Source organism: Centrocercus urophasianus, unplaced genomic scaffold (assembly GCF_019232065.1).
Source record: "Centrocercus urophasianus isolate 14NV4802_14NV808 unplaced genomic scaffold, USGS_Curo_1.0 seq_48, whole genome shotgun sequence".
In the NCBI taxonomy this organism is placed as follows: Eukaryota; Metazoa; Chordata; class Aves; order Galliformes; family Phasianidae; genus Centrocercus; species Centrocercus urophasianus.
In genome coordinates, this window is record NW_024885066.1 from 650,177 (window position 1) to 675,473 (window position 25,297).

At 47.0% G+C, this 25,297-nt stretch overlaps 1 protein-coding gene across 3 annotated transcripts in view; it reads left to right on the forward strand.

Moving 5' to 3' along the window:
* HIVEP3 (HIVEP zinc finger 3) overlaps window positions 1–25,297 on the forward strand; it is a 215,670-nt gene that overhangs the window by 146,407 nt on the left and 43,966 nt on the right. For all 3 annotated transcript variants that reach the window (XM_042834637.1, XM_042834636.1, XM_042834639.1), the window contains 3 exons: window positions 7,343–7,407; window positions 12,220–17,884; window positions 21,678–21,823. In XM_042834637.1, the coding sequence (XP_042690571.1) occupies window positions 12,764–17,884; window positions 21,678–21,823 (5,267 nt within the window). In that variant the 5' untranslated portion in view covers window positions 7,343–7,407; window positions 12,220–12,763. The remainder of the gene's footprint in view (window positions 1–7,342; window positions 7,408–12,219; window positions 17,885–21,677; window positions 21,824–25,297) is intronic.

A 25,297-nucleotide genomic window follows, 5' to 3' on the forward strand; every position in this document is an offset into this window, starting at 1 on the left:
CATCACTTAGGATGCTGGTTAACTCAGTGCATTGCTTCCAGGGCTGGAACCCTCCGAGCAGAGAGAAGGCAGTTGGGCAAGACAAACCTCCTGTCAACAGGCTGTGGGAATTTCAGGCTGTGGTTGCTCAGAAGGGTTTATGGGATCTGTAATGATGAGTCCTTAGATTTCAATTATATTTCAATGACATATGGTCATCAGCCATGTAACATGGGGTGATGCTGTTGGGTAGGGCAGCCAGGATGGGCTCTGCTCAGGTTTCCCCATGGGTCTCCCAGCAAAGTCCAACTCTTTCCAGTCCTGCTGAAGCAATTGAGACCTTGTGAGGACCTGAAGGCAAACAAAGGAGCTTCCTTTCCGAGGGAGGAGGAGGAAACTGCTTTCCTCCAGATGCGAGGAAGCTGCAGACCAAGGAACTCAAGGAACTCATCCTGAGTAGCATGGAGGTAGCTGTCCCTCTGGGTAATGGGAGATGGGTCTGTGTCAGTGGAGCTCCTCCTGGAGTTACAAAAGTGACAGCAGGACCCTGCCATGTAAAAGTGAAATCCTTTGGCTCTGCCCAGTGCATGGTTTGCACAGGGCTGTCACCCAATCCCATCTCTGGAGCCAAGCATCCAGGGCAGGTGGCCCACTGCTGGCTGTGTCCCCTCGCTGGGACATGGCGCAGGGCTTTGTGCTGCAGGATGACCCAGCCCAGCACACGGCTGTGACAGGACAGGGACCAGCTCCCACCTCTCAAAGCCATTGCTGGAGGACATCTCACTCCCCTGGGGACAGAGGTGCAGGTCAGTTTTATTACCCTGAGTCTACTCCAAGGCTTTGAGCATCCGAGGGATGAGATATGTTTCCTCTAATTTGCTCAATTTTACTGTATTTTTGCTATGATTTTTTTTTTTTAAGATAAGTCCTTTTTTTTTTTTTTTTTTAAATACAGCAATGTAGATTGGAGTTAAAGATAGGATCCCTTCCTGCATGCCGTGATATTATCTAGTGGCTGGCAACCATGCACATAGCAGGAGGGTTGAAACTAGATGATCATTGTGGTCCTTTTCAACCCAGGCCATTCTATGGTTCTATAATATTGCATTTTATTGGGCAGAAGTTCATTGGGTTTTCTGCTCTTTGTGCCTGGGCATTTTCAGGACTTCTCCATATCTCACATATGCTCTTTCCATTCCCCTCCTGCTTGCAGTTCCCTGGGCAATGGCTTAGCAAAGGACTGAGCCAGCAATGAGCAGCTCAGCGTTGATCCTCTATCAGCACAGCACTCTTAAAGCCAAAGCAATGGCGAACTCCGTGGCAGCAGTACTTTATCAGTACTTTACCAGCCTGATCCCTCTCTTCTGTACATAGGGGGAAAAGAATAAATCAGCAAGCTGAGAGGGTGAACCTTTTCGATCTTTTCATGGTTGTTTTTTTTTTGGTGGGAGCTTTCTGCTGAGCGTGCTTTGGTTTTGCTGAACGCTGCAGTGAGCAGAGCCATCGGTTGTCCCTGCGAGGAGCTCTGCAGATTGTGGCCTGCATGCTTTTGGCTTATTTCGACATTGTGCGCGTCAAATGTGATACTTCAGATTTTCCTGGCTGCCTTTCAAACGCCTCTCACCTTTACCAGGGGCTGGCATTAAACTGTAGAAGGATGCAGCCCTGAGTGTGTCCCAAGAGTTTGCTAAAGCCCTGTGAATTTGCTTTGTTTTCCCAGAAAAGGAAATGACAAAAATGCGGAGATTTTTAATGATTTTAAGTGTAAATGAGAAACCATTAAAAGGAAAAAATATATCTATTAAAAAAAGTCAATGTGTACATGCTATCTGAAGCCAAGCAGGAACATCACAGCATTGCATCTAGCATGGCGCATCAGTGGGTCGATGGTTGGACTTGATGATCTTAGAAGACTTTTCCACCTGTAGTTATGATTCTGTGATTCTGTGATTTTGTAATTCTATGACGATTCTATGACTCTCAGATCTGCAGGGCTTGGTTCTGCTGTCCCATGGACACACAGCTGGAAGAAGAGCACTAGGTTCTGCAGACCTCCAAAAGGCAGGAAATTGAAACTCCTCTGTGTAACCATATAGAACTGGTGGGAAAAAAAAAATAAATACAAAAAAGAAATAAATAGGTCAGTGGCAAAAAGGGCACTAAAAAGGGTGCATGTATGTGGCAGCACTGAAAGAACAGTGAACCCAAATCAGAGAAACCTCAGCAGTTTTGTCAACTTGCTTGAGCTGTGCGTTGTTACTCTCTTTGAGGTCTGTGCACAGAGATGCAGATGCATTCCGGAGCGGATGCTTTGCATCTCCATTTTGCATAGTCAGCTCTGTGCAAAGAGAGGGGGCCTTGCCGTGGCCTTGGAGCAGAGCAGTTCTGCACAGGGATAGGCAGAAATGCAGCTCCCACTTGCAGGGTGAGGTGCGTTTGCATGCAGAGGTTTTTTGTAGCATTTCTTCCCCTTGCTTGCGTATTCAGAGCAAACTGGAAGCGTTTTGCAGTGTCAACTTGAAAGATCGCTTTGTCTTTTTGGTGAGGTTATACAGTGATTTTGGAGGCTGCTTGAATTTGATTTTGCTGAGGTTTTATTGCGTTTTGCTTAATTGCTTCTGTTTTATTGTTAATGAGACAAAGAGCAGTTTGTAGAATAGCTTGAGGAGTAAAATTATCCAGGAGCAGAGATGAAATGTGAATGTTTAGAAGTTGCCTTGCATTGTTTGTGCTGTCTTTAAACTCCTCATTAGATTTTGTCCAGTCCTGCAAACCTGGAGGCGACATCACTGTCCCATCTGTGTCCTGCAAGGACATCTCTGGGGCAAACCCTGCACCTGGCTGCAGGATGAGTTCCCCATGGGCAGGATGGGTCATGGCCCATGCTTGGTCAGACACCCCTGCAGTCCAGTTTATTACTTTTCCGGTCTGAAAAGAGCAGATCTGCAAGCTTTGCAACAGACTTGGACCCTTATGAAGCAGAACCAGACAAGAGTGATGTAGTCTGGCGTGGGGTCCAAGCCTTGAGTGGCTAAAATCTGTGCATGTGGAACACTGAGGAATATTCTGCAATGGGAATTAATCTTATAATTACACACAGCTGCAGTTCCTTGCTGGTGGGATAAACCCAGTGCTCCCAGGTGGGCAGCCAGGAGTCAGGACCTGGGACTCCCAATGCATCGCTGCAGGGTGAAATGAACAGTATCAGGATGAGCTTCTTTTCATTTTGGTCATTGCTACAGGTCCTTTTTTTTTGCACTGACTGCTGAAATCACTGCTGCATACTGAGGATGCAGACAATGGCTCTGCCTGCAGCACCAGGCTCTGGGAGGGGGGGGTTGCATTTGCATGGGACTTTACAGGATGTGTACCGTGATGAGCAAAATAAGCCCGGTCTCCTACGCATGCAAAGCAACAGCTTTGTGACCCGGGCTCTATCTGACTGAGGCAGCTCTGGGGCTGCAATTATACCCATAAACAGATGAAGCCAGGATCAGTCTTTTGACCCCAAGGACCAGTGGCATGGGAGCACATTGCTCCATGGGGGTGTCCAGGTTTTGCATGCAGTCTTGCAGAAGGGCAACCTTTGCTTTGAAGCAGCATTTCACTTCTCACCTGCTGAAATTACGTGGGACACACAGCGTACCTGGGTTTTGCTTTTACGTTTCTGTTATCCATCAGTTGGTTGAATTTAGCACAAAAGGAGAAGTGAGCGGGCAGCAAGACTGCTGAGCCATGGCTCTGTGCATCCATGGCAGGAAGGAGAGGCAGTTCATCGATAAGTCAGGGGAGGGTCAAGGGAAACCATTTTCAGCTGATCTCCACAAAGCTTGCTGGCCAGGAGACCAGGGGCTGCGGGATTGACTCAGACCTCATTCCCCACTGATTCACCCTGCAATTATGAGATTGAGCAGAAATCGTAAACTCCATCTGAACTGTAGTTGTCCTTTTTTTTTTTTTCCTTTTTTTCCTTCCCCCCCCCCCACTCCTGTGGTTTGAAACTATGTAGAAACGTTTTGGAAGGTTTCTCAATGCATGAGTTTAACCCTAAGTCTCAGCAGGGGGAAGGTATTATTGGGAAAGGCAATTACTGCTTTAGCTGCATGCAAGTCACATTACCTTTGGAAAGAACCGCCCTCTCACCAATAGCTGGCTTCCCATTCAGGGTTTGGCAGGTCTGGAGCATCGAATTCAGACGAATTTTGAAAGAATTACACAGCAGTAGTTTCAAAATATTAGTTCACTAATGGCTTCTTTGCACCAGTGAGTGCGTGAGAAGTGAAAGAAGCAGAGATTGTTACAATCCTCGGGAGGGACGTGGTGATTATGCACGTAATCCCACTTCATAGTCACCAGTGCTGTGTGGCTCTTAAGGGTCATCTTAAAAATTGGGAAGGAACTCCATTTTCTGGAGTTTTATGTGCGAGAAAACAGGATTAGGTACATTACGAATGCAAAAAATAATCCTCTTCTGGGATATAAGAGTGGTGTGTTGGCATCACCTTCCTGTCTGCAGGAACCCAACTTCAAATCCCAGCTGTCCTTAGTGATGGAAGTGAGATTACTGCAGACTCCTGCTCCCAAGCATGTGTTTGTGGTGAGGTGGAGCAGCCTTGGGCTGCCCACTGCTCTACTCAGAGGTCAGTCAGCAGTGTGCAGAGCTGTGTGCTCTGGAGCAGCACTACCCTGTCTTGTCTTCTGCATCTGTGGGACCAGGAGGAATGGAGCTCTCAGATGGTGTTTTCCTTACCTGGGTTTGTGGGGCAGAAAGCCTCTCTCCGTGCTGCCCATTTTCCAGTAGTGATGCTCACTAGCTGCATTAATTAACTCTCCTTCAATTTGGATGCTTTCGTGGAAAAAGAAAAACTGTTTTAAGCTGTGAAAGTCATCATTCGTGCATGCCTTGAGGGCAAAGCACACAGTTGTTCTCCTGCTGGTACAGGTGCCCACGGCTGCCCAGGTTGGTGAGAAGGGGAACTGCTGAAGCCACGTGTGTTAGAAACAAAAGTGAACCAATGCAGCATTGAATCCTCGAGTTTTTAATGAGCAGAGAAAGTCTCCTGGAGGTCTCCCCGTCTGCTTCTAGTTATGAGGATACTTTATCTCTGCAGGTCTCTCCCTTCCCGTAGTATCCGAGGGCCTCACGGACACTCATGGATGACTCACATCACATCTGCAGAATAGGGAAGTATCCCCATTTTAGAAGTGGGGACTAACGCGGGTCGTAGATGTATGACTTGCCCAGTTTCACACAGGAAACATGTAACTGAAGTGGGAATTGAGCCCAAGTCACATGAGTTGAGCCCTGGATTGCTGTCTGCCCTTGGCGAGCCCAGAGCAGCTCAGCAGATGTTGTATATGTGGAATTGGTTTGAGAAGCAGGCGCGTTCATCCTAGAGGTTGCAGTTGTAAATGTGAAGCTGCTGCTGCATGCAGCAGGGTCAGGGTAAGGTGGGAAATCCAGCAACGAGCTGGAGGTGAGGTGAGAGGAGAAGGGGCTGAGATGGAGCTCACCACGTGGGGGATGTGCACTTAGGGATACCCTCGTGCTGTCCCTGAGGAGCACATTGGCTTTTTACAGAGCTGTTTGCGTTAATCCCTGCTGGACGTGACTTTCTGCAGCAGTGCTTATACGCATCTGCTCTGCTTTGATTGCATCTAGGGAGCATGTCCCCTTTCTTCTGTTAGTGTTTCCTTTGTCTGCTGTGATACGTGTCACTGAGCATGTCACTGGGACTCACATCTGGATAAACTGTGGCTTGTGGAAGTCGCTGATTGCTGGGTGCAGTCCCTTCGTCAGTCCTGGGTATTAGCAAGAAATATGTGTGATTTTGCTCATGGAGCTCAGCATTGAGTCTGTCCATCTGGTGGCTCTTCAGTCATAAAGCATGACTCCAAAGGTGGAAGCAGGGCCCTGGTTTTGCTCTTTTCTCTTCTGTTCCGTGCAGATACTGATGCCCTATTAGTGGTTTGAATTGTGCTCTGAGCCCTGGTTGGGTTTTAGGATGCAAAGCCCCAGGGGGGGGAAAATTTCAGCTCTCTCCCAGAAAAATGAGGGCTCATTGCACCATGGTTTGTGGTGGCTACAGGTCTTCAGTGAAGCTTACAACACTTCTCCAAACTTGTTTCCACTTTGGACCTGGGATTTGGGAGGAGACAGGGTTGTGTTCAGACCCAGCTGTGCCATCCATCCACTGCTCCTTCCTGAGCTTCTGGGAGTTGGGATGGCAAAACAGGAAAGCAAAATTGAGCTCTGAAAAAATGACCTTTCTCTCATGGCTGTGCTTGAGGACACTCCTCAGGTGAGAGGAGGCTGCTTGCCCAAGTGTTTAGTTGTCTGCATTTACTCTCATTTAGATATTTGCTCAGCCCCTTATGGGGCCATTTTTGAGGAGGAAGAGAATGGGGTGGTGGGCTTTGAATAACATGGGCAGGTCTGTGGTACAGGGCTCGGAGGGATAAGGAAGTCACAATCCAGAGCTGGACACAGCACCATTAAAAGTCAACGTGGCAGGAACTGAAGGCAGGTTGGGGGTTGTGGCAAGAGTGAAGCCCATTTAAAACTTTGGGAAAAGCGGCTACTGTCTTCTGTTCTTCTGTGTTTCAGAGGAGCTGTGACCAAACAGGCAAGGAAGAGCTCTGGTTAGCTCTGCTCATCCTTTGCTGTTACTGTGGGTCTGAGCCCTCCTGCTGCAGAGTGGGTTGCACAGTGCCATTGAGCATGGGATTTGGTGATGGGCCAATGCCTTGGAGGAACCGTATGTTCTTCCACGGAATTACAGTGCTCATGTCTGTGAAGGAGTCTTCTTTTTCTCTGCGTACAATGTATGCAAAGATGATTTAGTGGAGAGTTGTTTGAGTTAGGATAGTGTGGTTGGGTTGTAGTTGGACTTGATGATTTTTAAGGTCCTTTACAACCTGAGCAATTCTATGATTCTGTGCTCGGGGTTGTTTTTCAGAGTGCATCTTCACTTGGGGTCTTGCTTTGCCTAAGCCTGTCCCTGTGCAGATCAATGCATTCATATTAAAAGCTCAGTGGAGGGTAAGTATGGAGGAACTGAATTCATTGAATGAAGTGAAGGTGACCTAAATGTGTGCTTGCCAATGTGTGGTGTCCACAGAGGAGGAGAACCCATAGCAGTGTGTTCCAGCAGTGTGAGCATCACCATCAGGGTGAAGTTGCTGCAGGAGGTGAGAGCAATCACCAAGGGCTTCTCCAGCTGTTGGGACTCCATTTGTGTACTGTTCTGGTTACCAAGCAATTCTCTCCATCAGGGCACCTGATGTAACCCTGTGTGCTCACTGCTGAGATGGCATTTTAATATCCAAGCACTATGATTCCAACGTGCTCTTTCTTTTACAGACTAAATTAAATCTTGGGCAGACGAGAGAGAGACACCATCAAAATTACAGGCTGTCAAGTCCACTGTAAGTAACCTCTGCTTTTTCCTAGTGAGTTGCTCTGGATGTGTGCATTGCCCTTCGCATTGGGCTCAGCCTGGAAACAGTTGTTGTTCATTCTTTGTCTGCCTTACTTTGCTTTTTCTTTGCTAAACAGCAATTTTCTTGCCTGGTAAGTCCTGCCAATGCTGCATCAGCATTTCATATTATTGAGCATATATACAAGAGGTAATGATCTACCAGTGCTGCCCATTATCTACATTGTGAACCTCTTTTGGCCATAAATCACTTTGAAAGTCCAAGGGAGCATCTGTGCTGTCATTCAAATCTGCAGCTGGGATCTCATGGTGACAGGCGTGATGTCCAGGCAGCAGAATGCTCTGTGCTTTGCCCTATCTGATTTGATAAGACATTGCCTTGCAGAGCTTTGTAAGAACCTGGGAACACCATGAGCTACTGACAAAAGGGATCTGGTTTCACTCAGCTTTGTCTCTCCACATTGATGAATCTGTAGTTTAAAAATGGGAAAATGCTAAATGTAAGTAAGAAGGGAGCCGCACCTTTCTGCAGAGCAGAAATAGGAGCTTGTGTTTTGCTTAGTTCATTCATTTTCACAAAACTTGGAAGAATCCAAATATATTTAACATATGTCAGCTATGATAGACTTTAAATTTGATGGAAGTGGGCCAAATGGTTTAAAAGTTATCACAGAGAGTGACCAGGCAGATTTTCCAGTAGCACACTAGCTGCTCTCACCTTCTTAAAAACAGTCTAAAATTCAGTGTGTGGAAGAAAATGCTGTCTGTTGTGGTTGGAATGGTATGGAAAGGCAGGGTTTCTGTTGGAATAGCTTCCTGCTAAGCCGGCTGGATCTCAATCTGTCTTACACAGGTCCAAACAGCAAAGAAAACCCTTCCATCTGCTGCGGTATTGCAAACAGCAGAGTTTTGCCACCAGGAGGGTTTTTAAGGAACCACTGTAATGAGATGTTTTCGCTTGCTGGAAGCAACAGGCAAGCAGCAGAAAGCCAAGCACCGCAGTTTTCCACATCTTACTTAGAAGGATTGGGTCCTGGAGGCCAACCGCAGGGTAGATGAAGGATTCCTTCAAATGTCTTCTCAGTGACGTTCCCACCTGGGGCACGGGTATCACTTGTCTGCCAACTTCTGGGAGCTTCCATCCCAAATCCAATGGCAGAGAGCTTCTTCCAGGGAATATGAATAGTGATGGTCCCACATATGGGGTCAACACTTGGCACTGGCTGGTTGGCTCTTCCTCAAGTCCTTTAGGAGGGCTTAGGTGAGGTTCAGGATTTGGAGAGTCTGTGTTCCTGTGCATCTTCACAGAAATCCATTGCAGCCATAATAAAATAACTCAAAATACCAACACGACTGTTTAAAATAGCATTCCTAAGCATTTTATCTCAGGCGCTAGGATGAAACTCTGGTCCCATTCAGTTTTCTCATTTATTTCCTTCATCAAGTTGGAAGAGTTTGTTTCTGTCTTACAAATGAAACAGGCATTTCTGTTCATGTTCACTCCATTGCACTTCAAGTAAAACCCTGAGAAATGATGTTTGAAGAGAAATGATAGCTGGAATCCTCCATTTTAATGCCTGTACTTTGGATTTAGCCCCAGACATGCAATGTTAGCAGCTGGAAACCGCGTCCCATAAAATCCGTGACTTTTTCCTTAAGGATTTGCTGACATTGTGCCAGTGCTATGCATTGCCTCGCTGTGCTGATCTACAGAGAAGGCAGTGTAGAGCACAAGCTAAATGAAAGTCAACTGACTGATAAGTAGAAAGAGTAGAGGCATAGCACACGACAGAGAAAAGAGACTTCTCAGGTCATGTGGAGGCAGAGATGAAAGTAAAAGCAAAAGATGTGCCTTTTCTGAGAAAAAAAATTGGAGAATGGGGAAAGCATGATGATAAGGGACATGGTTTAGTGGGGAAATATTGGTCGTAGGTGGATGGTTGGATTAGATGCTCTTGGAGGTCTTTTCCAACCTTGGTGATTCTATACGTCTATGAAAATAAAGAGGCTGGAGTTTCTGAAGGCAGATTTTGGCTGAGAGAAAGAAAAGAGAAACTGAAGAAAATGAAGAAAAATAAGATGAGGACAGGCGTTTTTGTCTGCGTGGTGCTCCTCCTTAGCTATCTCAGGTTTTATCCAGCCGGGCACAGCAGGGTTGGGCATCCACGCTCAGGCCTTTGGAAGCTTTCATTCCCTTGTCCCACCATGTCACCAAGCTCATAGAAGAGAAACACTCCCACAGTTTTTAGCTTCAGTGGACTTCATGTTTTTCTGCTGCTCTATTCCGCACTGTTGAATTTTCCTTGGAGAGGTATCAATCCAGTGAAATGGTATCCAGCCAGGAGAATTATCTTTTGCCATTGCCATTCCAAGGGCCATTTCCAATAATGGAAAAAATATGTGGAAAGTAGCCTGAATTGCCCCAGAATGGTTGTACTCGCTGCTGTAGGCAGCAGGTGTGCTCGTTTGTTGACCAGTCCTTTAAATGCTAACTTTTGTGCAGAGTTCCTGACTAAATCAGCTGCAGCCCATGTGTTCGTCAGAAGACAGCCTGAACAGTTGGGATGATATTGAATCATCTCAGAAAGCTTCCTCACAGGCCCAATTGTTTTGCGCTTAGGAGTGGATATAGAGTCTAGGGGAGAAAACAGTATTAACATGTTTTTCAGGCTTTCTTTTGTTGACAGTTCTTAAATGTGAGTGTGCGAGTTTGTGGGAGGCAGCATTCACTTTGTGCTTGCTGAAAAAGTCTCATCTTAAATCCTCTGCTACCACGTTAATGTGCTCCGTGCGTCACGAGTGGGGCAAAGAACACAATCTTGGGCAAAAATGGATGTGATAAATCAGCTTCCCAGATGCCTTTGATCTTGAGTAAGTCCTGTGCTGTAAATACAGCACTCTAAGTGTAGCCCAGACCACACTTGGTCAGCACGGAGGAGCCAGCGCTCTCAGAAAGGGATTTCAAAATGTAATTAATTACGCCTTGTAGTAATGAGCACACAAACATGAGGCACCTTCCCTAGCGAGTCAGGGCAAGTGCACGGCTGGGAAGAAGTAAAGTTCTTGCTGGAGGAGATCAGAAAAAGGAAAGTAAAGCATTAAGATAGGAGTGAGTTTTCTGTGCATGTATCTCAGATGCGGACATCAGAGCAGAATGAGTAAGCCACTGCTCCTGTTTAATGAGAGATAACAAATCAGGACAGTCAGTGTCACAGTGGGATGCATTGTCCCCGTTGGGTCCCTCATTGGCACCTACCCCTCCCAGTGATGGTAAGAGAGAACAGGGGAATTTTATGGCTTGAACCCACCTCAGGTTAGATGGATCAATCGCATCCAAAGAATGGGCAATTTTTAACCACTCCTGTAAAATCTGGTTGGTTGGATCACAGAATGGCCTGGGTTGGAAGGGATCTCAAGGATCACGAAGCTCCAACCCCCTGCCACAGGCAGGCCCACCAACCTCCACATTTAATACCAGACCAGGCTGCCCAAGGCCCCATCCAACCTGGCCTTGAACACCTCCAATAGGGGATGCTACCATATTTTTAGACACAGCTGAATTAAATTACCTTACACCCCACATCTGTTCTTTCTCATGGAATGCAGAGCATCCACAGGGTTGTAGGACCAGATGAATAGAGGATTTTGCATAGAACACAATGGACCTCTTCTGCTGGCTCTTTGTTGCTGCTGCTCTGGATAAGGCTGGGCTGTTGGGCAGCTAAATTCTCAGGCACATGGAGTGCAGTCCCCTGTGCCTCCCTGTTTTATATGGTTTACTCTTCAGCCCCGTCCCTGCATTCTCCCCCTGTATGGGGCAGTAGGAAAGCAGCAGGGCTTTGAGCAAGTTCCCATTAAATTAATGCCATTCTGTTGTAGCAAAGCAGAGAATACTTTGATAAGAAAGATACTTTCCTTTCTATCTCACTGTAAATCATACATATCAGTTTGCTTCACTTAAAAAGCCCCATCCTTGGGAACACTCCTCCCACTTTCTATTCCATCTCTTGGTGATGCTGTCTTCTTCCAGTGCAGAGTATTTCCCCTCCAAGTGCCTCATTAGTAGCTGTATTTGATGACAAACATGGTAGGTTTCATAGAGCTTCCCACTGTAAGGAGGATTCATGTTTGTAGACCAGAAATTTCAACATCCTGCCCGTACGAAATATGCGCATAGTATAGAGCTGAACTTGCATCATTGCTTGGCAGTAAAAGGCAGGAAATTAAAGCAACAGAATTTCAGTAGAAGAGTGCACGTCCTTTCTCTTTGCCTGCTATTGTTGTAAGTGACACAGAAGATTACTGCAAGCTTAGGGGCGGATTTCATGCAGAAGGATTTGCTTTTTATTCGTCAGTGAATGTATGTGCTGCATTAGGCAGAGCTTTGTATACAGTCAGTTTTACTGTTGTGTCTGTTTGGAAGGGAAGTGCAATTACAGAAAACTGTGAAACTATAAATGTTTGCAGGAGATTAGGAGGAATCCACGTTCGAAGCCATTTTAAATACATTTTTCAGATCTGAGTGTGTTTCAAGTTACTGTATTTGGTTACAGCTGCAGTGCCAGCTTATGTGTACATTACACTGAGCTTAAGTCCCTGAGGTTTGACTTAGTACGATTTATGTTTAGGTTATCATTAGAAATGATGTCTCATAAATTGTGGACATCCAATCAGTTATTCTGAATTTCTTCTTGCGAAATATTTACTGTTGTTCTCTGTAAAAGTAACACTGTTTAATTACTTAAATACAAATGCTGAAGTAATTATTTTCTGTTTGTTTTTCTCTTGGACGTAATTGCAGAAATGTTGGAAATGCTTTTCCAAGGCTTTTGAACTCAGAAGTGGAACAGAAGGAAGACACAGGGGGACGTACACCGTTCAGCGTTATTTTCCTTGCACAGGAAAAAAAGATCATTATGAGATGAGCACTAAAGTCTCAAGTTTTCAAAGGTTTGCATAACAAACAAGAGACACATTGTGGGTTGCATCTTGACTTTGAAGGCTTGCCACTGTCAACTGAAATAAAATGGCAAGGTTTAAAGCCTTAACCAAGTTCACAAGGAAAATATTTGGACTAAAAGTTTTGGAAAGTTTTCTCTCTTTGAAGTAGTTTGTCATGTGTTACCAATGTGAACTTTATTGACCTTGAAACATTTTTTTTTTTTGAGTCAAATAGCAACTAGTGACACTTTAGTAAAATCTTAAATCAACAACCATCTCCTGGCGACTCCAGCTTCGTAGCAAATGCAGGCAAAACAGGGAATCTGCAGAAGAGACCTTTATTATTCGTAAATGAAGCCTGCCAAAACCTTCCCGAAATAGCATTCAAAGACCCTTTTAAGGTCATGGATCCTGAACAAAGCCAGAAGAGCACAAAAAAGGCTGAGGAAAGTCCAAGAAAGAGGCTTCCCAAAGGAGAGGCTTTCCAAGCCAGTATTTCATCTGCAGCTACGTATCAGGGCAGCTCCTCTTCTTCGCAAGGAACCCCTCTCCGAGATCTCATATCGCAGCAGCACTTTTCTGGCTCTTTGCCGATTCCAAGAGAGGAATCTCAGGAGAAGACTGGACATCAGAAGCAACCGAAGCCTTCCTCTTTTGAACACCCTCCCCACGTCTCGCAGCTTCAGCAGCACGCACTGTCACCAGCATTCATGTCTCCTGGGAAACCCGAGCATGTCCTTGAAGGGCCCACATGGCAGCTAGTTGATCCCGTAAGACCAGGTCCCTCTGGCTCCTTTCCATCGCCCGGGCTTCACGCACACCACGGCCAGCTCTTGCCTTCCCATTCACCGATCATTCCTGGAGAGGACATGCCGTCCGTTCAAAAGGTCTACATCCCTCGCCCTTCACAGGTTCCCTTAAAACAAGCTGAGGAAGTGCACAAGAAGGAAAAGAAACCTCAGAAGCCAGGCAAATACATTTGTCAGTACTGCAGCAGGCCTTGTGCGAAGCCAAGTGTGCTCCAAAAACATATCAGGTCACACACAGGTGAGAGGCCGTACCCTTGCATTCCATGTGGCTTTTCTTTTAAGACTAAGAGCAATTTGTATAAACATAGGAAATCTCATGCTCATCGAATAAAAGCTGGGCTGGCCTCAGGGATAGGAGCAGAGATGTATCCGTCGAGCTTGGAAATGGAGAGGATTGGTGGGGAGGACTTTGAGGAGCCAACAGAAGGGGAAAGCACAGATTCGGAGGAGGAGACGGGAGCGATGTCGGGTCACCCTGCAGAGCTCTCCCCCAGGCAGAAGCACACCCTGCTGTCCAGCAGCCTGCTGAGCGCCGGGAGCCAAGGCTCCAGCCACGACCGCTGTTCCCTGTCCCATTCCAGTATGTCTCAGTCGCTCGAGGACAGCAGCCAGTTTGCAGAGCCGCCATCTGACCAAGCTCTGAGCCATAAATCAGAAGATACCCACACGATAAAGCAGAAGCTTGCACTCCGCTTGAGCGAACGGAAGAAGGTCATAGATGAACAAGCTTTCCTGAGCCCGGGGAGTAAAGGAAGTACTGAGTCGGGCTACTTCTCCAGGTCAGAAAGTGCAGAGCAGCAGATCAGCCCCCCAAATACTAATGCAAAATCTTATGCAGAAATTATTTTTGGGAAATGTGGTAGAATTGGGCAAAGGACTGCAATGTTGTCTACAAACACAACGCAGGGGTTTCCGCATCTCTCGACCGAAGAGAAACCCAGTATGGTACCATTATCTGTGCCTAGAACACAGGTTATTGAACACATCACTAAGCTAATTACAATTAATGAAGCTGTTGTAGATACCAGTGAAATAGATAGTGTTAAGCCTAGAAGAAGCTCTTTATCTAGACGTAGCAGCATTGAATCTCCAAAGTCTGCTGCTTATAGGGAACCATTCCAGTTTGATATCAAGTCCGGTTCCGGTAGCCAGTTGGATGCCTCAAAAGCGTTGACATCCCATGGTGAAAAAATGAAGCCCGAACAATCATTGTTGTCACTTCAGCAATCCCACAGTGCCACAGAGACAGTGCCTCTCCTAAGAAGCCACTCAATGCCTTCTGCTGCATGCACTATAAGCTCCCCACACACCTTCAGAGGTAGCTATTCATTTGATGATCACATCATGGAGCCTGAAGTCTTAAGCCGCAGTCAAGCATTTTCTTCCCATCCTCGAATGCTAAAACGACAACCAGCTATAGAGCTACCTTTGGGAGTAGAATATGTCACAGAGGAGGTTAGCTCTGCGAGCAAAGAAGCTGTTTCCAAACCTCCTGAGGAGCCTGAAACCAAGGAAAGCGATCTTACCAAAAAATCACGGAAGGGGACGAAAGTTAAAGGGTTCATGTATGAATGTAACGTATGTGGTGCTCGGTATAAGAAAAGGGATAATTATGAAGCCCATAAGAAATACTACTGTTCAGAACTGCAGCTCTCAAAGCCACGTTCTTCCATTTCCCATACCTCTTCAGAGACTGAGAAAAATGTCATGGATCCTGACACATGGCCCCAGGTGATGCATTACAAGCTAGGGAGCACTTTGGAGCTTACCCCGCTCCGAAAACGGCGAAAAGAGAAGAGCCTAGGTGATGATGAGGACCCTCCAGCTTTTGAGCTGTCGGATACTCCCTCCTCCAGCACTGGGCCAGGGGCTCAGTTTGCAAACCCGGCATCATCTGACGTCGCTTTAAACCTAACCCGTGAATCCATGAAGTCACCAGCAGACCCAGGGAAATCCGCACCTTCTGATGTCAGTGCCAGCTTCCATTCCAGGAACACCAAACTGGTTTCAAGCACAGAAGGCAAAGAGAGAAGGACAACCTCAAAGGAGATCTCTGTCATCCAGCACACGAGCTCCTTTGAGAAGTCTGACTCCATCGAGCAGGTGAGCAGCTTGGAGGGCGAAGAGAAGCCCACACCACAGTTTCCATCTCAGCCAACTGCGCAGCACAGCCGACCACATCACTCCCTGCAGCCCAAGCTGGTGCGACAGCCGAACATCCAGGTCCCAGAGATTCTGGTCACGGAGGAGCCTGACAGACCAGAAACGGAGCCAGAACCTCCTCCAAAAGAGCCAGAAAAAACGGAGGAATTTCAGTGGCCACAGAGAAGCCAAACGCTTTCTCAGCTTCCTGCAGAGAAACTCCCACCAAAAAAGAAGAGGCTGAGACTGGCAGAAATGGCTCAGTCCTCTGGAGAGTCCAGCTTCGAGTCAGTCTCTCTCACCAGAAGCCCGAGCCAGGAGAGCAGTGTATCCCATGGCTCCAGCCATTCTGTGTCATTCGATCGAGAAGATCACAGTAAGACGGAGCCCAGCAGCCAGCCTCCCGAATCCCACTCCAAGCCTCCAGGTGTTGGCTCCCACATGCTGATGGTCCCAAGCCACCACCACCACCATTCCAGGGAGATGCGGAGATCTGCCTCTGAGCAGACACCCAATGTGTCCCATGTTTCCCAGATGTCGGAGACCCGCAGCAAGTCCTTTGACTACGGGAGCTTGTCCTCCACACCTGCCTCCACTCCTGGCCCCTCCACCTCCTCGGCTCCCCAGGAGAGGAGGAAATGCTTTCTTGTGAGGCAGGCATCCCTCACCAGGCATCCGGAGCATGAGCCAGACCCAGCCCCAGCCCCAGCAGGCCGACCAGAGGCAGAAGACCCAATTCCTTCCTCGAGCAAATCTCCCTCGGCAAGTTTGCCCCATCAGCCGCCATCTTCATCCCCCTTGCCCTCTCACGGTACCTACCCAAGCGATAAGAGCCAGCCAAAAGACAGCCCCCAGCCTGCATATACCCAGCCCTACACAGAAGCCCTACAGGTCTTCCATCCCATCCCCCAGCTAACGCTGCACGAAAAGCAGTACCTCTCCCCACAAGTTTCCATCTTCCCCTACCAGCCCCTCCTGCCCCAGCCGGGGCAGCCTGCAGAGCTCTTTGCTGCACACACCATGTCCGACCTGCTCTCTGCGCAGCTCACCGTGCCCCAGCTTCCCCCTTCCATCTTCCAGACCCCTCCACTGCCCCTCCAGCAGACGCTGCTGCACCCGGGCCCTCTGCACCTTGCTCCGCCGCTGATACCGCACCCCACCGAGGTGCCCTTCAGGCAGCACCCCTCCTTCCTGCCGGTGCACTACCCCAGCTCGTCACCAATCTCCTCTGCCTTTTTCCTGCCTCTTCAGTCTCAGTTTGCTCTCCAGCTGCCCGAAGCTGAGGGACATTTACCACAGCTCAAATCCAGTTTATTCCCAGCAGCAGGGACCTCCAGCCTTTCCCCGTGCACAGAATACAGCTCGGACACTCGGTTGTACCCCCTGACCCGCACGACAAGTCCTTCGGTGCCCGTGTCCACAGCTCAGCTCGTTGTTCCCACGCGGTCCGACCCTGTGGTGTCCCTCGTGGTCCCCGTCCGCATTCAGACCAACATGCCGTCCTACGGGAGCGCCATGTACACCACGCTTTCCCAGATCCTGGTCACTCAATCCCAGTGCAGTTCCTCTTCTATCGTTCTCCCCAAATTCGATGATTGCCAACCCAAGGGCACCCTGGTCTGCAGTGCTGATGTGCACGGCCTTGGGTTTGATCTTGCACAGATGATCACAGAGGAGCAAAGGATTTTCCAGAGCCCGTATCTGAGGGTGCCCTTACCCCTACCGGAGCGAAAGGGCTGCATCCCGCTCACCTCCCCAGCAGACAGCGTCCTTGGGCTGGAGGGAGGCCCGTCCACCGTTGGTGGAAGCAAGAGGATGCTCTCTCCAGCGGGCAGTTTGGAGCTGACGATGGAAACGCAGCAGCAGAAAAGAGTGAAAGAAGAGGAGGTGTCAGAAGCAGAGGGGAAGTTAGAAGTGGTGAAGCCACCCAGTGCAATAGAGGAAGGGAAAAAGCAGGATAAAGCTCACTTTCTTACCAAAAGCCAAGGCAGGGTTGAGGTTGAAACACCACCTAGTTTGTCCTTAGAGCAGTCAGAGCTAAAGGAAACCCCGAGTACTTTGCAGCAAGCCGTGTCCCGGTCCAGTTCTCCAAGCTTTGAGGCACTGGAGGAGTATCAGCAGCCAGCTGGCAAGCAGCCCCTTGTCAAGGCACCTTTACAAAGCGTGAAGAAAGAAGACTCCAAAGAGCCGGTGGAGCAGCCTCCACCAAGCCCTCCAAGCCCTGCACCTCTGTCTGAGGTCCCTTCAAGTGCAATGAAGTCTCGAGAAGGTACGGATATGAAGAAGGTACTTCAGTTCCCCAGTCTCCACACAACCACTAATGTCAGTTGGTGCTATTTAAACTACATAAAGCCAAATCACATCCAGCAAGTCGACCGGCGGTCTTCAGTGTATGCCAGCTGGTGTATTAGCTTGTATAACCCCAACCTTCCGGGTATATCCACTAAAGCTGCCCTGTCCCTCCTGAGGTCCAAGCAGAAGGTGAGCAGGGAAACCTACACCATGGCTACTGCTCCTCGGCCAGAGGCAGGCAGGCTTGTCCCGTCCAGCTCCAGGAAGCCCAAAATGACAGAGGTAATGCAATCCTATATATTTCTCCTCATCTATTTGGATACATGGGAAGAGGGGGATGAGGGATGGGGAATTGCTACTGTTAGTCTAATAGGAATTTGTTCATCCTATTCTCAGTTCGGTAAGTTCTCAGTGAAACTTACAGAGTGAAGAAGCTAACACCCACTAGAATCCCCCCAAAAATGATAATAAATAAAAGGCAAGCCTGCTCCAAAGCAATGTGCCGTATTTCTGTCCTCCAGTTTCTACTTGCCTTGTAATCAAAAGAGCATGTAGGAATCACCACCGCACCACGAACCGCCACTGCTCGAGCACAAAGGATTAGACTTGATTTGCATTTTCTGTCTCGATATTTCAAATAGCTTTACAACTTTTTTTTTTTTTTTTTTTTTTTTTTTTATGAACGCTGTTATAATTCCCTACATTTTGCATGTTATAAATGAAAAAGGATTACCTTGGGGAAATGGGATTCTGTCTGGTTGTGCATCTACTGATCTCACGTTAATGAACATGGAGAGGCATGCTTAAAAGTATTTAAAAATATTAAAGGGAGATTTGCAAAGTGTATTTAGGCTCCCAAAGAAGTGTATAGGCATGCAGTGACATTTATAAAAGTGCCTCAGTAGGTTAGACATGGAGCCTTGTGAAAACACCCATGTCTTTTAGCCCATTTAGTTAATGTCCTTAGCTGTCTGCCAGCTTTTCTGGATACCTAAGGATATTTTATACATCGTCTTTGGAATTAAGAGGAGGGAGGTCAGTGGCTTCGTGCAGGCAGAGCTCGCCAAAGCCATCGGCCACATGGGTGCAGAAGTCTTTAAGATGCTTCTGCTGCATGGACTTTTGTATCTCGCATTGAGGCCAGATTTTTTTCTCTCTCAGTTAATGCTGAACCATACAGATCCCTTTAATCCAGGTCATGTTCATGTAGATTAGCAAACAGAATTGCTCGAAAGACTTTGCAATTTGATATTCATCTCAAGTCAATTTATATTGATGGATTATTCATTTTATTTCTGAATCATGAAATGAACTCTGAATATTAAATTTATCGTAATCGCTGCTGCAGCTGCTGCTTATAAATATGTCTTAAAATGCACAGTAGAGTCGCTGTGATTCAATAAATCTTTATTTCTATTCAGCATTTCCATCATTCTGCAGAAATCCAAAAGGCAGATTTTCTTGGAGCCTGGGGGCAGATAATTACCTGTGCAGTGCAATAACCGCACTAATGCTTGATATTTATGCACTCTTTTTTCGGTGGATTTTATCTGGAGGGGTGTTGTGCCATCCTTGACTTCATTCCCTAATAGAAGTGCCTGTGCTCCTTTGAACTTTGCTCTTTGGCGTGGTGCTAAAATGAACACAAAGCCTTGTGTTTCAGAAATACGACAGACCCTCATATCCCAAAGTTAAAAGCTCAGCTCTACACGGGAGCGGCTCAGCCCCTACCCATCAGAACACCTATTTCACTGCATGCATTTACTCAAAGGCTGACAAACCTTTTAGACAAAACCCTACAAAAGTTGCAGTTCTCACAGCGCAGTTTGCAAAAGCAAGGGCTTGTCCTGCAAAATCCACCTAGAAAACGGCGTAGCCTCACTTTAACATTAATACCTGCTGCTGGAAGGAGTGGGTTTTGCAGGAATTACGTTAATTTCAATGGGGATAAATTGACCTCATGCCAAGTCAAGAAACGTTTTTAATTAGATGATCAGTGGGAGTGAAATCCCCAGTTTAGTCTCTGCGATGCTTATGACTGGCACAGATTAAGAAGCTGCTGGTTACTCAGGAAGACGCGATTTCCCGGAGCTGCGTAGCAGTGGCATCAATCACAGGTTGAGAGTTCAACCTTCAGTTAACTCCAGCTACTTTCCTTAAGTCTTTTCTTCCTTATGGAACTATAAGCTGTCAGTCAACACAGCAGAAAATGTAAAAAAGCTCTGATATTTTGTACAATTATGCATGCAGCAAGCTACCAGCGAGCAGTAGTACTGTGTATACTGTCTACGTACTTGGCTTGATTTCTAAATTGCCAGTGGGATTTACTGAGCAGATCAATTCTGAAGTGACTGTAGGCTGCAGTGTGCATGTAGGGATGGTTAATTACACTGTATCGTGCTTGCACAGTTTGTAAATTAAACGAGATTGTAACAGGGGGTAGTAGTGACTGTATGATTTTGGCTCTCCACGGTGCCTTTCATCTGTCTATGTTTTGTGCTTTCAAAAGTTGCAATAAATAAACCTCATGCTACATCTAGAAAGTCAATTGTTTTGTATTCCTCAAGGAACTGAACTGGGAAGGCTTTCACTAGCGTTGTTGTGGACGTGTAGCTCCCATCAGGAGGTGAAGTCATAGTGCTCCATGTTAAGTTTTCAGAGGTGCCACTGATTGGCTCCGAGCACAGAGCACATCCCCATAAAATCATAGAGATCCATCTGTGCTGTTAAATTGTTGTAATGGTGCCTGGCCCCATTCTGGCCTGGGTGGATAACCCACGTGGTGCCCAGGAACATCAGGGGAGGTTGGAGGAGGCATCTTGGAAGCATCCATGGGGCTGATGGTGTGGAGTTGGGATCATCTGTGTGAGCTGGCCCAGGGCAAAGAGCAGCCCCAGGTCCCACGGAACTTTTCAGGTCTCTTTTTGAGCTCTGTGGCTTCTCTCTAACCAGGGGAGACAAAGAGGCACCTGGTGAGTGCTCTGTTCCCTTGAGATAAGTGCTCAATCACCCCGAGAGCTGCCACTGTCTCCAGTAGCCATAGAATCAAAGGTGACCAACTCAGATTTAAAATTCTACAGGCAGGAATTCCTCTCCTGACCCTATGTCTTTCAAACCCTCTCTCTTCTTCAAGAAATAAAAAATGAAGTGAGAATGTGGGTGATTCAATTGTACTTCAAAGATGGTTTTGCATTTATGTAAAATGTAACCTGGGTAAAAGGCAGCCCACTTCCCTCTCGCAAAGCTTTGGAGACCCATTATTCAAAGCTTTGGAGACCCATTATGTGTAATGTTAGGTTTTAACAGGGAAACTTCCCAAGATTCCATTCCAGGTGTGAGAGCTCCACTTGCGTTGGGCAGAGGCAGGGAGGCAGCTCTGACATTTCAGTCCATTTACCTTAACAGATAACATGACACGTGCAAGATGAGATGTCAGCACACGGCTCAGACCTGGTTATGAACAAAGGGTGGCCAGGGGTAGCAGTGAGAAAGGCAAACTCACCCTGGGAACGTGTGGGGAGGTCGAGGGTTGTTTTCTCCCATTGGTTTTGTGGCTTTCTGTGCACGGCGCCCTCGGCAGCAGTTTAGTGAGAGGAAATCACCCACAAGCTCTGACTGTCGAGTGATTTACATCCAGCTTAGGTGGCCCAAATCCAAAACTGTGTGAGTGTGTGTGCGCGAGGGGGAAATCCAGGGGTTGAGGTTAAATATATGAATTCTAGTCTGCTCTCAAGATCTTTATTCATATTAAGGGAGAGGATGATCCAAGGACAGAGCAGTGAATTTGGGGACAGAGACCCATGGCCGTGCCAGATGCTCAGATTCACCCCAGCACCTCCCTGGATAGCCCTGAGCCACCATGCATCTAAACAGTACTTCCAAGAGTCCATTGTAAACATAACCCAACCTGCAGGGCTCAAAATCCAGAAGCAGGAACCGTGTTTCTTGAGATGTTGTCCTGTCACGAGCAGCCTGTGTGATGGGCTGCTGTTTCAACCTGCAGTGTTTGGTCTGTGGAGTCTGTAGAGTGATGTTGTATGTAATCAATGATTGTTTTGCTCTTTTGGGGAGATAGGTTCATTTGCCTTCGCTCCTTTCTAATGAAGGTCGAAAAGATATAACTAGAGCTGAGAAGGAAGAGGATAAAAGAGGAAAACCAGAAGAAGAGGCTGTTGTAACCAAAAGAGGGGAGCCAGTCAGGATCAAGATCTTTGAAGGAGGGTGAGTGTCAATTTTATTTCTCTTTTTTTACTGTTTGTATAGGAGTTGTTGGTTATAGTGATGGCAAGTCAGTGGAGGTGCTGTGTGGAGGCCAGGTATAGCTGGATTCCAGATCTCCTTCAGCAGCCACCTTGCAAACCCAGGCTTCGAGATCAGCAGATACTTCAGACTGCATTCATGTTCTTTTCTGAGTTGTCTTCAATTAAGAGCCCCCTTGATCTCATCTGTGAGCAGGTGGTTGAGCGAAGACAGCTGAAGAGCACAAATGCATCTTGCAGCTGTCTCTGACGTGGCAGAGATGCTCTCCATGTCTTCTGCATCCTTCCACAGCCTTCTCCTGAAAATGAACTTCCTGATGGTTGTTGCCATTGTAATGAGAAACTGGGGAGCTCCTTCCTTGGGTTTTCGATGGGGGAGCAAAGAACCATTGTATATATGTGATTTTAAACCCAACTGAAGTAGCTCAAACCAGAATGGATGCAAGGTCTAAATTTGATGCGTATCTTTATTCTTAGGTCCAAGTAATGCAGAGTGCTATTCTATAATTCAGCACTGGCCTAATATTATTGTTTATCTTTTCAAAAATGAAAAATCAGTTAATGAGTAGCATGTCTGTAGGATGCAATTAGTTTCATACTTCAAGATCATCCTTCCTGTGTGTTGCAGAATCCTGAGCAGGATTCATCAGTTCTTTTGTTGCCATTGGGTGGTCTTGGTTTTTGTGTGCTAGAAAAAGGCTTTAATTAGTCAGTGGTTGTGGTTTTCTCTCTGCTGTTACCTGTTGAAGTTTGCTTTTATTTTAAAATATTTCATTAACGGATGATCAAACCATCTAACCAGAGGAGTAAAGCGGTGCTGTGTGAGAGGAAAGCTGCTTGTTGGCTCAGGACTGCTCACCTCTCACCCAGACTGCATGCACAGCTCGGGTTTAGGTGTGTGTTGGCAAAGAGTGGTGAGCACTGAAGGCCAACCCTGAAAGGAAAAGCCCTTCCCTGTCACCTGCCCTCAACCTGTAATGGTTATGGCAAAGTGATTTAGGAAGGGAGCCCAGGGGGTGGCAAGAAGGCAGCAATGAGTGCACTGCTGTCATCCTTCTGTTGCATGCAGGGCCATGGGACCAAACGAGCGTTGGGTTTTATTGCCTCAAATCTCCATGAGAAGCCTCCATTTCCTGGGTAATCCAGGACTCCTTCCTAAGTGTGATTAAGGAGGCTCACCATTAACATGATGGGAAAATCACCCTGCCCCTCGCAGAGCTGCTCCACGGAGGTTTTTTGGGGACAGTGCTTCAGTGCCACATCTCCATGTCCCCCGTGTCCCGAGCAGAATGGGAAGGGAGTCACATTTTCTAAATGACAGACACAAAATAAAGCAACTTTTCCAATATGGTGTGTATAAGCCAGGATCAGGGAACGTATTAGTCATCCTCAACGTATGCTATGTTTTATTTTAAAGTTCCTGTAGCGTCAGCTTAAAGCAGCCGCCCTTCTGGATATGAGACAGAATATAGTAGCTGCTTAATGCCAAGCACAGGCACAAGTGTAAGGCACCAGATTGGAGAAATGCATTTCACATCTCAACAAGATGGTGTGCACACTGCTGAGAGGTCGGGCAGGGCAGGCTGTGCTCCCAGGGTGCTGCTACAGAGCTGGTGCTTTGTGCCACAGCCCCAAAAGCTTTCTGACATTGAATCCCTTGGTCTCAGCAGCTCAAATCTGCAAGGATGTTTTCTTACAGATGAATCTGTGGGTTGCTTAGTGCTTTGCACAAGATGCTAAACGGATCAGACGTATTCCTTGCCATCTCCTGCAAATGTTTCATCAAATTGCATCCATCCTCAAGATGTTAATTCACCTACTTTATTTCCCCTCCATAAATATTCCCTCTTTTGTTTCATTCTTCCCTTATTTATCAGTTTCACGTGATCTGTTCCAGGCTTGACCCATCCTTCCATTGCAGAGCAGTTGGTTTCAAATCTTTTGAAGCCAACCTGTGCTTTTTTGCCTCTACCACGGAGGGTGATTATAAAGAAATTCAAGCACTCCTACACAATTTGAACTTGCTGTATCTCTTTTAGCTCCATCTTCCTCTCAGTTTTTTTTTTTTCTTTGAGCTCTTCCCTTTCTCAATGCTATTTTCAGCACTTGCTTTTTCTCCCACTGTACATCCTTCTTCCAGCCCTATTTCTGCCTTTCTCCTATTCCTGCCTTGCTCACAGCACCCAGGACCAGCTCTGCTCCTGGCCAGAACCTCATTCCCTGGCTTCCAGAAACCAGGAAAGCCACATTTCATGCTTCCATCACACCTGATGCCCGTCTTTAAGGAACAAAGTGATGAACCTGCTGGAGTCTCTAGAGCTGTGCTCTCTCTCCGTGTTGTGGCTTTGGTTTCTTTGGGATGCAGGGAGAACACGTGTGGCTCTGCCTTGGCTCTTCCACAGTTAAACATAGATGGAGTGTGCAGTTTTGGGTGGGCTCCTGTTTGTATAATGTTTGCAAACAAGTCTTAAGCTCTATATGTAATTTCATATGTAAGCTCTATATGTATGTTTCAATGTATGCTCATATATATATATATACGTTTCAATATAAGCTCTATATGTAATTTCAGCAGTGGATTTGTATGGAAAACCCTGGAATTTTATAGGACTGGGTGCACCTCTGCCATGGCCAGCGTTTGCTCCCATCATGAGCACCCATGTACTCAACAAACAGCAAAGAGGTGGGAGCTCAGCATCCCACGCACAGACTGGGCACTGCACTGCCTTGTTAGGATGTATTGGCAGAACCATGCTGTCAGGCAGCTTGTACTCCTCAAGGAGCACATAAAAATATCCACTGGCCTTGTCCTCAGGGTTGCCACGGTGGTTGTGAGCAGTGAAAATGAGCTCTGAAGGTCATGCTGGCCAGCACAGTTTCAGAAGTGCCACGATTCCTCCCTCTGTGTCACCTTCATCAATCTGCTCTGGAGTTTCGGGGGCGCTGGGACCATTCTGAAATCTTACATCATGAAACTGTAGATTGGTATCGACCTGATTTGAAAGTGAGGTCCTTGATGGTATCATGGGCTTGTAGGGAAATGTTGCCTGTTTACTGTGCATTAGCATCTTCATGATGAAATCTGATAGCGACAGGGGTCAATATGTGTCCTCTGCTTCACAGCCACATCTCTGTGCTCTTATGGAGCCCACTGCATGGCTCTTTGGGGTCACTGACTGCAACTAGTAGGGAAAGCAATACCAAGATATAAGGGTTAAGAACAGCTGACGCTAACTGACATCCCCAAAGCAGCATCATGTAAGATGAGTACTTCAAAGGGAAGGCAGAGGTGCTCTCTGTGGGAACTGCTCCGCTCTTTTTTTCTGTAATCAGGAAAAAAAAACCACATGTGGTTGCAGTGTAATGGTCACAGCCCCGAAGCTTCCTTTCATTCACACCATCCCATGTGTGCAAAGCCGCACATGAGCAAGAAGAA